This window comes from Chelonoidis abingdonii, chromosome 21 (assembly GCF_003597395.2).
Source record: "Chelonoidis abingdonii isolate Lonesome George chromosome 21, CheloAbing_2.0, whole genome shotgun sequence".
Classification (NCBI taxonomy): Eukaryota; Metazoa; Chordata; order Testudines; family Testudinidae; genus Chelonoidis; species Chelonoidis abingdonii.
This window is the reverse complement of record NC_133789.1, coordinates 5,763,735-5,778,970: the sequence shown is the minus strand read 5'-3', so window position 1 is coordinate 5,778,970 and position 15,236 is coordinate 5,763,735. Positions and strand designations below refer to the sequence as shown.

Below are 15,236 nucleotides of genomic sequence, written 5' to 3'. Positions count from 1 at the left end.
AGGTAATATCTTTTACTGGACCCAGGGGTGTTGGAACAGGGTGGCCAGGGGGCCATGGCCCTCTCACTTCTTACCAGCCGTAAGGGCAAGCGACACGTGGAGGAGTCGGAGAGGAGCGGGGAGGGGGCAGAGTCTTGGGGGGAAGAGGTGGTGCAGGAGCACGTCCTTGGGGGAAGGGGCAGGGCCTGGGGGGGGGCCTGCCCCGCCCACTTTTAGGGTACGTCCACCACTCCTGATTGGACCACATTCTGTTGATGAAAGAGATGCTTTCAAGCTAAACGAAGGTCTTCGAGTCTGAGAAGAGTTCAGCATAGCCCGAAAGCTGCCTTTCACCTACAGAGGTTGGTCCAATAAAAGATACTGCCTCTCCCACCTGGTCTCTCTAATATCCTGGGACCAACATGACTACAAGAACCCTGCAAAGAGGTGCCTGTTCATTAGAATATCTCATCTCACTTAGTCAGCTCCTTCCGGTTGCAGGGGCCTTGGGCACTGGTGCACCTCAATCCCTCCTGCTCTCCGCCTGGCACACACAATAGTTTAGTCTCCTGGGAGTCGTAATGCTTTGGGTTTGTTGTGCAGGTGAGGGTTATTGGAGGTCAAACTAGACAACCCAGCCTTAAACTCTATGGCTTGGCCCAGTTTGGTAGCTGATAGACACGCAAAATGAGCATAACGTACACACCAAGATCATGCCACGAGTAAAGTGAGTCACAGAAAAATTTACTAAGAGGAGGGTGTGAGGTAAATGATACTCCTGGGGGAATTCTGCACCACTGCGCAGTGCAGAATTTTGCAGAAATTAATGTTGTGTGTGCAGAATTTCCTTTTCCCCCCACAGAAATGAGCTGCAGGTATGTTGGCCAATGCTAGGGGCCACTGGACCAGACAGAACGCAGCTCGCCAATAGAAGACAAGGCCAGGGGGAGTGGGAGGGACCTGGAGGGTTCCCACCAGCTGCAGTTCCCAGCACACCCCGAGGGAAGGTGGTGTTGGTGCTCAGGAAACTCTATGCTGGCTGGGGACCCAGCATCAGGTTGTTTCTCCATCTGGATCGCTGGGCTCTAGTCGGGTAGGGGGTGTGAGTGTTTGGGCAAGAGGTCCCTGCAGCTGGCCTCTGGGGACAGGGGGTGTGAGTTTCTGGCCCCCCCCATCTGGGCTCTGAGTGGGAGGGGACAGAGAAACAGGAACTAGGTTGTCATAGGGGTTTCTTTAACTCTCTACTCCTAGGGGAATTTTTGTGCGTGTCTTTATTGTTACAGACATACTTGCTGACAGGTATTTTGAAATAAATTACCAAAATAATTGAAACTGTCATGATTATAGAGTGTGATTTTGACAAATTTGCAGAATTTTAGAATATTGTGCACAGAATTTTTAATTTTTTGGTGCAGAAGTCCCCCAGGAGTAGATGAAGCAGCTTCCCCATCCTTCCCCAGAGAGAGACACTCTTGAATGTCTCCTGCACCATCCCCTACGTCAATTCCCATTGACCTGAGTAGGAGCTGCGCTCTCTAATTATCCCAAGGACTCTGCCTGGTCCCCACCTTCCATCAAATTGGTGTAAATTACTCCCTTTAACTGCTTATGCCCTTACATGGGTTTTCTCATACCCACCCTGCTGCTTTTATGAGTAGCCTAACTGCTCTCTGCTGGTGTAACTCTTTGACGTCAGTAGACTTGAAACTGGAGATCAGAATCGAGGCCCCTGGGACCACGCGTGAGTAAGCACTCACAGGACACACATGCAACCTGTATAACTGGATGCCTCCCAAAGCGGTTGAGTGACTGTCCCTCAGACCCCTCTGCAAGTGAATGCCAGAGCCAGGATCAGAACTTGGGGGTGGGGGGGATTCCTGATTCCTAAAGCCATTCTTGTTGCTAAAGACCACGTTACCCCTATAAAGCCCAAGGAACCACTCGCTCTGCTGAGCAGCAGGATTGTTTGCTTAACTCATGAACAAGCTATTGGATTTTGTGTGATGGCTTCTGATCTGCTGCAGGCTTCCAGCCCAGTAGGAGAGGAAGGTTCTGCAGGAAATACAGTCAAACCTCTTAATTCCAGTGGCGTGGTGCAAAAGGGGCCACCAGCATAGAGCAACCGCAGCACAAAGCATGGACTAGAATAAGCCCATTCTCCAGTCATTGGTTTTTGTTCTATGCCCCTCTCCAAAAAGCCAGTGGTTTGACTTATTTCTCTAGTTCATTCTATACACAAATTGAGGTCCCTAGGGACAGCTATTCTTTATGTGCAACACAGCTCCACAGTTACGGGAGAGAAACCGAGTAACAATCAAAACCCTTGGGGAAATCATTTAATATTTCCAGCCTTCTCACATGGGTTCTTGACACTCGTATCTGCGGAGGGGAAACACTGATTTATGCCATCAGTCATTAGACAATGTAGAGGTGAGGTCAGGCGCGGGCATTCTTCATCTCTTCTCCAGTGCTGAAAGATCCCTTGGGCAAGGTGGAATCAAAGCATTTCAAATGGTAGAGGTCATGAGAGTGACACCGTAAGAGGTAAAAGAGCATAGCCTCCTGCCTCCTCCTGTATGGCTGACACCTATATATCTTCATATTGCCATTGTTTCCGCTTGAAAAATTGCATGTCATTTGTTTCACTTTTTCCTACCCTCCTCTGTCCTTAAATCCTCTTGATTTTCCACCATGATCTATAGGAATCGTTTGTGTCAAGGCTGGCGATTATGTGCTACAGAATTTTTATAGGACTAATGGGCTAAGCCGTGAGATGGGGTTTAGCCAACAGGTGTCTGCTCTTTTGTGGCCTGACAGAGACCTTGTAAATTAAAATCACGTCCACAACTTTGGGCATTTTTCTGCATTGATTTTGTGGCTGCCGATTTTCCTAGTAGAGAAGTGCCAGGGGCTCGGCCTCAGCGTTCCGGTGGACGGTGCCGGCCTGCAGGAGGTACGGTGCGATCCAAAAACTGGTGAAGTTTGTCAGTTCCCAAAACCCAAGTACATTTCTGCAGGACCTTGACTACAGCACAGCTATCAAGATAATTGCTTCTGGTCCCTAGCTCCTCCACTCCATGACAGTCCACTGCTTTCTTCCCAACTCCAGATTTTCTGTCTGTCCATTCAGAACAAACCTTGGGGAAGGTGGGGGACCAGGGGTAATTTGAGATTGTACAACACAAGGCTAGATTGTGACAGTATCCTGTTACCATTCCACGCCCATGTGACTACTACCGTAGGAGCACACCGCCACAGGAGAGTCTCATCCAGTGGGACCTGCTTATCGGGCGAGTGGTTTAGAATAAGTTCTAGAGATGGTCCCAAGCCATGACATTGGGACTGGGATGAAACTCCTCCAAAAGCCTGGGGCCGTTTGGAGCCATCAAAACTGCATGGTTCCAGGATGAAACTCAAGAGGGCAGAGCATATCCATGGAGGAACCTGAGCCATTGAACTTGCTCCTATTAGGGATCAGGATGAGCCCGAAACCAGCCACCTTCTGAGTACATTGTAAGACCCATCTGTGTACTTGGTCCTGTTAGATCCACAAGAGGGGCTTTAATGAAGCCGGAGAACCGCCAACATTCCTCTGGGCAGGAGGAGCCAGTGTTGCTCAGCCGCTCTCTGCGTCGGTAACCATTAGCATGCTAATTCAGGAAGTGGAAGATTTGAGTTTTGGTCGCTTAGTAGCTGAATTGACTCTTCCTCCTTTATGGACAGGGTACCAAGAGATTGGGAGTCTGTATCTGGTCTCCTCAGCTGAGCTGGTCCTGATTGGCGCCCGGGGAAAGGAAAGGAGAAATAGTTCCAAAGAGCCCCAAAGCAGACGTGGGGTAGAGGGTATGAGAGGCAATTGTCAGGGATCAGCCTTATGTTCTGTGTTTGTACTGCACCTTGCACCGTGGGAGTCCAGGTCCGTGACTGAGGGTTGCTGTGTGCTAATAATTGCTAATGGATATGGGGTGTGCAGGCGTTACCTGTGTGTATTGAGGGCCTCAATCCTGGGGCAGCTCTGCAGACCAGACACTGGCAGACCTGAACCCAGTTCAGTCTTAACTGTGAGCAAGCGTTCAATAACCAACTCTGGTGCATGTATGACGATGAGGGGCCAGATCCTAAACTCCCGCGGAAGCCAATGGGTGTTTTTAATTGAGGAAAGACCTCAGGCTTTGGTCAATAATTAATAACCTTATTGTTGTTGTTTCATGCTTTTCCTTGGAGAGAGGCTACTATACAGGGAACTGCAAGCTCCTCTCTGCTCCTGTGAGATGGAGTGAGAGAAAAAATTCAGAAAGGCCTCAGATTTCAGGCTCAGGTTTCCAAGGTGGTGGTGGAACCTCAGTGAGAAGCAAATATTTTGCCAAGTGCCCCCTGAAGCGAGCTGGTATCCGGTGTAACTTCACAGCTTGCCCATATGTTGTTACTTATACGTCAGCCTTTTTGAGTAATGACGTACGGGGCCCGGGCGAGAGTTGGCTTTTGTCAAGCATATATTGCAGTGGCGTTTAAATAAACCCATCGAGCGGCGCGTCTCGTGAACTTTTTTCTTCCATCCATCTGCACCGAGCCGCCCGCGAAACGAAATGGATGAGGCCTTCATGCCTTCTTCAGTCCCTGGAAAATGAGCCAGTCCAGTTAACAATAAATAGTGGCCAAGTGGAATACACATGACTGGTCTAGTGAAGAAGAAAAGAAAGTTGAGTGATAATGAAGTCCCTGCGTCCGTGTCCCTGTCCGTGGACAGGAAAGGACGGGTGGTTTATAACTGTTTATTGGAGTTAATGGTAATAAATTCCTCACTTGTGAGGCATTAACTTTAATGTTTTCATTCTGTGATGATTTAGGTTTTCCCTTTTCACATTGTAAATCATGCTGTCCCGGTAGCACAGCAGGTGGAGTGGCTGACATAATGTTATGCTGGGGGGAGAGAAGTAACAGGGGAGCGAGATCTCTCTCACTATATCTGTTTATATAAAAAGAAGACTTTTTAAAAAAAAAAATTGTCCTCATAAACTCCTCAGACCGAGGGACAGACGAACAAACGCATCAGAGCAGAAATGTGCAAGTCTCAGTTGCAAAGCCGGAGCAAAGGGCTGGTTTCCATAGCAACTTCCAAACGGTACTTGGTGCTAAAGGGTTGGGGTTTTTTCTTTTTATTTCCACCCTCCCTTTTTGCTGAGTGTGAGCCCTGAGCTAATGAGCTGTGCAAATAGATAGTGAGATTTAGTGGGTTTTATTTTGCAATTATAGACTTAGTGGTTTGGATGGAAACTTTGGGGCCAAAGGCGCTGCCTCCTTTCTGGATTCCATTTTTGCTTTTTGCAAAGTTGGTTTCACTTCAGACTTGCTGTGAAATTTTCCAGGCAGAATAACAGACACTGAGAGTCCCCCTATATGCCCCAAGTCAGCACTAGTCCCATCTGAAATCAAGGAATTCTGTCTGTTTTGTCTTGTTTCATTGTCAGCCATAGATACCGCAGTCATGGACTCCTTAGGAAAACCTACACTAACTAGCTAGCTCTGTAGATAGAGGTCTGTCTCTGGCTGGCTGCCTTTCCGATCCACCGATATTATGCCAATAACTATGTGGCATCTACAAGAATTTCAAAGCACTGCATTGTTCCATTAGGACAGTCTTCCATTCTTCGATGGATTTGTAACTTCCTAAGATGACTTCGGTGGGACTAGTACTTAGTCCTGCATCAAGAGTTGTCATAGGAACACAGAAATTGCTGTAAGCCATCTAGCCTTGAACCCAGGCCTCAGTGTTGACTGGTAGCAGGTGCTTTAAAGGAAGATGTGTAAAACTGACACCGTGGCCAGTTCTGCTGTCACATCCCCCTGAGGACCCTTTTTTCTTGACCTGTCTCTGACTTTGAATGCAAACTTTAGATGGATTGTTTGTATTCAGACAAAACAGCATTGCAAATTGGGATACCATGCAATATATTAGGCTTTTGTAACTGAAGAGAACAGGACCCGGGTCTGAGCCCTCAGAAATTTCACTTGATAACTCTCCATGTGATTTGCTGCCTTTGAATGTGAACTGCGCCTTGGTTGTTGGCCAACTTTCATTCCAGTTAGCTAAGGTAGATGCCTATCCTTTGAACTTGACTTACCAACCTCTTATGAAAAGTCTTATTGAAACCCCGGTAAATTACCTCCACTGCCTTCGCTTCATCTCCTTTCTTATTAACCTCCTCAAAAAAAAAACAATACAATTAGTCTGGCACAAGATCTATTTTGGATGATGCACGCTGACAATTGTTTAGTTTCCCATTTTCTGTGAAACGATTGCTCATTTCATTCCCCCATTTTTTTATATATATAAACGATTCTAAGTTTTCAAGGCACTGAAAAGTTAGACCAAGTTCCCGAGCTGGGAGACTGAGAGAGAAGCATGGCTACAAGGGAACAAAGGGCAAGGAGGAAGAGAGACCGAAGAGAACAATGGGATGATGAGCAGCAGAAGGAGAGAAGAAAGAGAGAGCCAGGGACGTGAAGCTGGTGTTTTGATTAAACAGAGGAATGGTGGAGGGCAAGGAAGAGGTGCAAGAGATGAGCTTGAGGGTGCAGAAAACACAGGCCAACATGATGCCGCTTGCAGCCAGCAAGCTTGCATGAAATTTGCATCAGATTTTTGGTTTCATTAAACCATGTTCTTTTACTGTTGTAACTCTCTTGACTTCAGTTGAACCACACCAGGTTCAGTGTTGTCTGCTTAACTCCGGCTCTCCAGCTTCTCCATCTTGCCAACGGCTTTGTGAGAAAAAAGGCCTCTTGTGCCCCCCGCCTTCCCCCATCATCTGTTTTCTCTCCACACACACACACACACACACACACACACACACACACACACACACACACCTGCTGCTTGACTCACCAGATGCTCCATTCTGCAGGCCACCGAGGAGGGCTTTATGGACCACCCTTCTCCATGGGCCTGTGTCTTAGCAACATGAGGCCTCCTACAGAACCCTCTTGAGTTTGAGAGAGATGGAGGGTCAGCAGCTTAAATAAGGGGAAACTCGCCAGCCTATCTGGGGGCCCATAAGATGCTAACTGAAAGTGGGATTTGATCCTGCACAATGTCTTACAGCAATGGTCCCAAATACTGCAGTGAGGTTCGTGTAAGCTGCCATGCTTGTAGATCCATTTGCCGTCAAATCCTGTTGTTTGAGTGGATGAAGTTGCTACTGCAGTCAGTTCCTCAGTGTTGGCGTAACTCCGCTCAACAGCAAAACTCCCATTGACTGCCATGGGAGTAGGTAGGTCGCTGCTGAGCGCTTTGGAAAATCCCACCTCTAGATTTATTTTAATAAGGTTGCTCTCAGGACAGTGCCTAGGGGCAGGCTCCGGGCTCAGCACGTCTAAGTGACGTGAAGGAGCAGGAATGACAGACGCTCAGGAATTGACTGCAATAGCAACATCTCCACATTCCCTGCCTTTGAACATGCAGGTAACATGGGAGGGCTGCCGTGTCCTTCAGGCCTCTTTGGCTGTAGCTAGTGTGACTCCTGGGATGGGATTTCTAAGAGGGGGCGGGGGTCTGGTGTGAGCACAGATCCCCATCTCAGATGAAATTAAGATGCACATTTTTAACAGGGAATGTTCATCAATCACTGGGCCAGTTGCCAACAGAGGGGCTAACTTCTCTATCGCTTAGGGCTAGTCTACACGGCTAATGACAAGCCAGGCTGTGAGTCTACAGTGCACCAGCTTGCTGGGCAGTGACTTGCCATGTGGCCTTTGCTGCAGTGCAGCGAACATCCCAGAGTGTGGCTTTGCGTACTAGTTTGGGGACTCTCTTTGCCCAGTAGCTGTGTCCACGTGGCAAGTTACTGCCCGGCAACCTGGTGCGCTGTAGATTCACATGCTGCCTTGCCACGCTTTAACTGGCTGTGATAGACTAGCCCTACACAACAGAGAAGTTTGCCTGTCCTTTGGCAACTGAAGGATTGATGGATTGATCTGGCCCAATGATTGATTAACATTCTCTGTTAAAAATGTGCATCTTAATCCCATCTGAGATGGGGATCTGTGCTCAGACTAGCCATGCGAGCACACAGTCTCTCTTTGTCCTCTAGGCGAGGCCTTCGTCTTTAAATCGAAGCTCTGGTTGATTGGCCAAGTTGTTTGGCCTCAGTACAGGAATTACTGGGCGAATTCTCTGACCGGGAGCGTCGGACCAGATACGTTGTACTCGTCTTTCCTGGCCTTCAAATCTGAGCTGCTTGGCTCAGCATGTGTCCCTGGCTAGTTTGTGACTAGCCCATGAGGTTTGTTTTTCTAGTGCATGAGAATGAACTGGGGTATTTTAAAAAAAAAAAAAAAAAAAAGTTAAGCAAAAGGTGAAAAGAAAAGAAGAAAGCCCCCTGATTTTCTTTTCAAGATAATTTCTCCATCTGCTGCCAGCTTGTTCTGTAAAGACCTTCCTCAGCACTGATGCCCTGTTGCAATCCAAGCCATGTGGCCTCTTGTGTTCTCCCCGTGGCTTGGTGTTGCCAGCTGACTGTCCCGGATTCTCTTTTCTCATTGAGCGAGAACACACCCGGTGAAACAGGTCGGGACTCCAGCATCTCTGCTTTTTTGGATACACAATGCCTGCTGGGTGGCCTCTCCCGGGGCAGCCCACGTCTGTGGCTGGCTTGGAGAATCACAGAGGTGCCGAGAGATGGAATCCTGCTCAGCGCTCGTGTGGCAGACTTGGCCATGGGTGCTTGGGGCGCACGTGGAGGGAGAAAACGCTCTGCCTAACAGCTTCTGTCTTCTCTGTGTCTGCCCTGTTAGAGCAGTGGGTGCAGAACTGCCATGTCCTCTGCAGTAACATGCCTCACCGCAGATTTCATCTTTATGGCTCCAGGTGTGTTACGAGGGCTGTATCTGGGAGGTTCTGACAGCGATGTTTCTGTTGCGTGCTGCAGTCATAAGGGCATTTAGCTTTTAATGTTTCTAAGGTGGGGTGTGTGTGTGTGTGTGTGTGTATGTGTGTGTAAACTAAGCAATCACATAGCATTTACAAAGGAGGGTAAGTATCATGATTCCTGTTTTACTGATGGGGAAACTGAGTCACAGAAAGGCGCCCAAAGAGAGGTATTATTATTAATTAGTTGTATTGCAGTCGTGTCTAGGAGCCCCAGTCATGAACCAGGTCCTCACTGCACTCAGCGCTGTACAGACACACACCAAGAACGTGGTCCCTGCCTCAAAATGCTTACAATCTAAGACAAGAGACAGGTGGATGCAGAGAGACGGGCAGAGCATGACACAATGCGGATATAGTGAGTCCAATGACGGAGCTGGGTTATGCATGGATGATCCTGGTTCCAGGCCCTGTGCTCAGTCTCCTAGGCCATTCTGCCTTGTTTTTTCCCCTCTTCTTGGGGGTGTTTGATGGACCCTTTATAGCTCCCCAGAATCCTCCTCGACTCAGGAGACCGCAGCAAAAGACAGTGCTGGATCTGCTTGCCCATGAAGGATCAGCACAAGAGGCAGGAGCGGACGAGAAAGATCTGTAGCTTGCAGCTGGCCCCTGGAGCATGTAGGCAATCCTTCTCTGCAACCTTGTTTCTTGGGGGATGGAGGGTGGGGGCTGAGGGAAGCCCCATGCTGATAATGTACTGAAAATAAATGAAATTAAATACGCAAACCAGCTCTCCCCACTCCTGCCTTTCCCCCTGGGTAATTCAATTCAAACACTCGTACTGATGGGATCTCACAGGGGCTGCCTGCGTCACCCCGCTGGGGCCTGGAATCTTAACTTCTAAATAAAAGTTTCACTCGAGCATTTTTTATGCTCCTGCCAGCGGGATCAGTGAGCTGGCATCGGGCACACTAATGTAATATTCATACTTGCGGGTTCCCCCTGTGTACCAGGCAGCGTCAGCCCATTTTCATAATTATAATGTCCCATAAAATGACATTTAGATTTGCATTAATGAAAGGGGCCTGGATTCTGATTTAAAAAAAAAATGCTTACCATGCCTTTTTCTTTTTCCATCTCCAAGTCGGAAGTTCAGCATCTCAAACGAAAAGCATGTGATGTGTTTGTAACAAAGGTGCGGCTCCCTGTGTAGGTGGGGAGCAGAGAGGTCAGGCCGGGTGGCCCCTGCACCAGGGTTCTGAACGACCTCAGTGTCTTGGAAAGTCGTGGATTCTGATCAGCGCTGCTCAGCCGGCCCCTATGTCAATAATGGGCTTCCTGCAGCAAAACTCCATGTCCCACTTTAGAAAAGTAGGAATTGCTATCACGTGTCAGACCAGTCCAGCGTCCTGCGACTAGCCATGCCTGATAGCATCTGCTTCAGAGGAAGGTGCCAAATTTCCACCGGACACCAAATAGTTATTGGTCTGGTTATGCCCTGAAGCTTGAGGTCTTATATCCCTTCCAAACAGATGTCCAGTCTTGGTTTTGAATCCTGCTGTGCCTCAGCAGTATCTTGCTGCAGTGGTTTTAATTTGCCGCCTTTCTGTTCCTTGGGGAAAAGCCAGGTCTACTGAATAGGGGTGAAATTCTCCCCTGGCCAGAGGGCCGACGTGAGACCGATGCACCGCTCAAGCCTTCAAACTAGAATTTAAGTGATGGGCCTCTCCCCAGAGGTGAGCTTCACCCTGTGCCTTTGATGCTGCTCTCGTGTCTGGCGTTCACACCGAGAGCCTTGGGCGGGGATTTATAGCAGCATCCGAGTTTGCAAACTACAAAACACAAAAAGGAAAAGAGTCTGCAAAGGAGGGAGTTGACACCAGGGATGGATTGGGCCGGGAGGAAGACATGCTAAGGAAAAAGGAGCAACCCTTTTGGTCTGGGATTCTGGGAAGTTACTCATACTTAAAAGGCTGCCAAGCTCAGGCACTGGGGAGATGATTAGTGGCATGCAGTGAGTCATTTTTTATTGTGTTTCAGCACAAATTATTAAGACCCAAGACGGCGGGGCAGGGGGACGCTCTCAGTGGCAGGCCCTGGGCTGTGGAATTCCAGGCTGGATTTTGGGGATGAGGTGCGATCTGGTCAGTTTCACAGTGCGATGCAAGGCACAGCCTCCCCTCCGTAAGTCTTGCAACCCGCGCAGGGTTTGGCCTGGATGCCAGTTGCTGGGCGAGGGTCTCAGGCCCGAGATATGCAGGAGGCCAATCTAGATGATCGCGATTCTCCCTTCCGGCCTCAAAGTGTGGGAATAACGAGCCTGATCCTACCAGGTGGTAAAAGCCTCCTCCAACTTGCTGACAATCTCGGAGTTCTCACTGGTGGCCAGGGGCGTAGCGCCTGACATGAACTGCTCTGCCCCCAAAACCAGCTTGAGCCTTTTGGGTTGGAGGAAAAGGATCTTGAACTGCTGGACCCTGCCAGGGAGGAAGTGGGGGGGGCACATGCTGGAGGCTACCCCTGGGAGGCTGGTGTGGGGACCATGGCTAGCTGCTCACAGACAATCCACTCCAGCCAAGATCTTCTGGGCACGGACAAGGGCTGTTAGGGGAGCTTACGGCTGAGTCACCCCCACATTTCTAAATCTCCAAGGCAGGTGGGAGTGTGCAGCTACAAGATTTGTGGACCCCAAATGCCGTCTCTGTCCGCACAGCGTGGGGCTGGACCCAAGGTGACGGAAGCACAGATAGTGGGCCTGATCTTCCTCTTGCTAGTGCCTAGCCCAGAGCCTGATGGAAGGACTCCTTCTGACTCCAGTGGGCTTCTGATCAGTGTCCTAAATGAGTGATGCCCCTGTAGTCAATATGGACCCTTCTCTGGTGCCCGACCCTTGTGCAGACACTGGCGCCAGGGCAAAGTGCAGGGCAGGGTGGGCCCATTGGGGCGAAAGCAAGAGGACCCAAAAGACAGCACCCTGCTTAAGGTCGCAATGGAGATCAAGGGAAAGGTGCCATCTGGGATCCTGCTGGAGAGGCTCAGGACTTCAATTTTTGGGGGGGTGCTTTTGAATGACAGGGTTGGGCACCATAAAAGCGCATGAGATAGAAGGATCCGAGCGGCAAAACGAACGGGTGCATGTGCATGAATCGTAGGCGTGGTTCTTGACACTGGTGCTATGTTGCTATGTTAGAATGAGCTGGTGCGTCTTCGGCAATTCCTCCAACCTTCTCCCTCAGCGCTTCCTTTGATTTCTACCCGTAAAATTCCCCCTGCAGACTTGGTGGTGGTCTGCGTGTTACCGTGTTTCTCCTGCTTTCTGCCTCCATCTCTCTGCCTGCCTCATGTACGATGACATTAAAAAACCCTAGTGGGGGCAGATGGATGGACATCTCGATAACCTCAGTAAAGGTTGGTCTAACAAGGTTCATTGTGAGCCTAGTTCTTAGAGCAGGGAAGTATGCCCAGTGGTCTGTGATGGAATGTTAGATAGGATGGGATCTGAGTTACTACAGAGAATTCTTTCCTCGGTGCTGGCTGGTGAGTCTTGCCCACATGCTCAGGGTTTAACTGATCACCATATTTGGGATCAGGAAAGAATTTTCCTCCAGGGCAGATTGGCAGAGGCCTTGGAGATTTTTCGCCTTCCTCTGCAGTGTGGGGCATGGGTCACTTCCTGAAGGATTGTCTGCAGCTTGATGTCTTCAAACCACAATTTGAGGACTTCAGTAACTCAGACATAGGTTAGGGGGTTGTTACAGGAGTGAGTGGGTGAGATTCTGTGGCCTGCATTGTGCAGGAGGTCAGACTAGATGATCGTAACGGTCCCGTCTAACCTTAAAGTCTATGAGTCTATGAGCAGCCTCCTATAGATAAAAACTGATGTCGGTGCTGGGATGCCTCATTGTTTAGAAAAGCTCTGTTGACCCTTCTAGTGGGCTGGAGTAGCCAATTTGGGTGTGACGCATACAGAAGGGTTCACATGGGAGTACAAATCGTGCAGGTGTGTGCGTACACTTTGGTTGCGTACATGCTTGGCCAGGCATTGTGTGTCTGTGGTTCAGTCTGGTCGAGGAAGAGCGCAGCCCTCAGATAAGAAATCTTTTGTGTGTTTCACAAGACTTTGCTTTGGTCTCTTTAGGATCAGAGGACAGCATACAGAAACCTGCTGAAGAGTTGACTGTTTTGAAGCAAGGATATTTGGAGAAAAGGTCTAGAGGTAACAGTCAAATAAACCAGTTTTAAAGTGACCTAGAAAGCAGGATGGGTGGGTTTATGCCCCTTTATTTATGCTGCTTAGTGAGGATATAGAAATGAGTCTGAGAGTGGGAGGTGGTTGTGGGAGTGAGAGAGGTTTATTTGCTGCTTGTTTTTACTTTGCAAATTCAAATCTTGTCTCTGTGGATGACTGGAGAACTGAATAGGTTCATGACAGCAGCCATACCAAGATGACACCTGATAAACCGAAAGGGAAAGGCTTTTAGTAAGGTGATTTAAAATACCTTGGGTGGGATTTTGAAAAGTGCCCGAGTGATTTAGGAACTCACGTCCTATTGAAAGCCAGTGGACTTATGTACCTAAATCACTTGGGCGTTTCCGAAAGCCCAGCCGTTACTCCCTGTTAATACCTACTGTATTTAACTAAAGCGCGTGGGAAGAAAGCTCTCTTCATTAAAGATTCAACACCACTTAAGAGCTGGGAGAAGTCTCCACCATCGTGTGAGTCATCCAAGTAGCTCTCCAACAAAAACGGGGTGGATAAGATTTAAAGTCTTAATTATTCTCACAGTGAAGAACAAGCAGGAAAAAAATCTTTTGTACAGGGAAGGGTGTGTGGAATCTCTCAGGGTTTGTTTATGCATCATAAGTAACAAAGGGTGCACCTTATGCAGGTCGTCATTCTGCTCAAAGAGCAAAGCCCAGAAATGGGATTAACCATTAAGGCCTTTTCCTCACTAGGGAAAAAGGTGGGTTCTTCACTCAGGTTAGCTTCCATGGGGTGAAATCTTAGGGAAGACAAGGCATCTGTAGCTTTCGCACACCTCAGCTGGTCGAGGAAAAGATGATGCAGGAGGCTAAGGTTTGCTTTGACTTGCTAATGCCTGTGAAAGCTCCAAACTGCCTGTCTTCATTAGGCTTTACGTCATGTTAGTTGCCATGTGTTAGCTAAACCGCGTTAAGAACACATCTTTTTTCCTAGTGAAGACATGCCCACAGGAGTCAAAGGTGTGGGGCAGAGTCTTGGGTCGTCAGCACCATACCTAGTGCTCAGTTCTGAGAGTTGACTCTAGATTCCAGCCCCCTGATGCTATGAAGGAATTTGTGGGGCTATGCAGGGACAGAGGGTTTATACTGACTATAAATACACAAAAGAGGCCATGAGATCTTTTCCACAGTGCTCTTAACCCCTGCTTTGTTTCCCATTTCCCCCACAGACCATGGTTTCTTTGGCTCAGAGTGGCAGAAGCGATGGTGCGTCCTCAACAAAAGGACCTTTCTGTACTATGCAAATGAAAAAAGTAAGAAGCAAAGCACCTGCTTTGTGTTCTCCAAGCCACGTCTGGTGGCTGGGAGCTCAAATGGGCTGGAACAAGACGGGGCGGGCCCTTGTTTAACATTAATGCCTCATGGGAAGATAGTTGCAGAGCATTCTCTCTTGAAGTCCCTGGGGCTTCAGGGGGAAAAATTGGCCCAGTGAATTGGAGTCATTCCTTAGTTTGCACTATTGAATCCTGTCATTTTCTGTTACTTGTATTATAGTATTGTCTAGAGGTTCTACTGCGCTAGATGCTGGCTGGCTTGTGCCTTGCAGGAAGGTTGTGATATCCCTTCTGTTTTTCATCCCCGCTTCTGTAGCTATCAATGTTCTCATTAGCCATACAAATCACTAATCTCTGGAGGAAGGTTTAACCCTGCTAAGCTCTTAGCCTCAATGATGTCTTGTGGCAGCGAGTTCCACAAGTTAAAGATTATGCCTGTGCACCAATTTCTTCTTCTTTTTGCTCCAAAACCAGGTGTCGGCTGCCATTTTCAAAGGTGTCTCGGGGATTAGGATGCTCAGTTCTTCCTACGATTCATATCTCAGTCCTGGTTTTCTTAAGAGTCCATTGCTTCCTGCTGTCTGTCGGTTTCTCACCTGAAGTTCCGACTTCTCATTTCACCCAGCTGGTAAATAATGATGTGCCCGAGGGTGATTGATGCCAGATGAGGCATCAGCAGCAGGCATATTTAGAAAGATCTTGGCCTTGTTTTATTTCAATATACTTATTGGTAAAGAAGGAGAGGAGAGAAACATAGGAGTGGAACTGTGTAAATAAAATGCTGAACCAAGTTTTCCATTAGGCATCAGCTGGGTTTTAACTCCCCAAGTGACTGTATATAATCCATGTGTCAG

At 48.4% G+C, this 15,236-nt stretch overlaps 1 protein-coding gene across 1 annotated transcript in view; it reads left to right on the top strand.

Moving 5' to 3' along the window:
• Window positions 1–15,236, top strand: part of SKAP1 (src kinase associated phosphoprotein 1) — a 232,582-nt gene that overhangs the window by 163,723 nt on the left and 53,623 nt on the right. Inside the window, exons 5-6 of the mRNA XM_032791434.2 lie at window positions 12,984–13,061; window positions 14,278–14,361. Of these exons, the coding sequence (XP_032647325.1) occupies window positions 12,984–13,061; window positions 14,278–14,361 (162 nt within the window). The remainder of the gene's footprint in view (window positions 1–12,983; window positions 13,062–14,277; window positions 14,362–15,236) is intronic.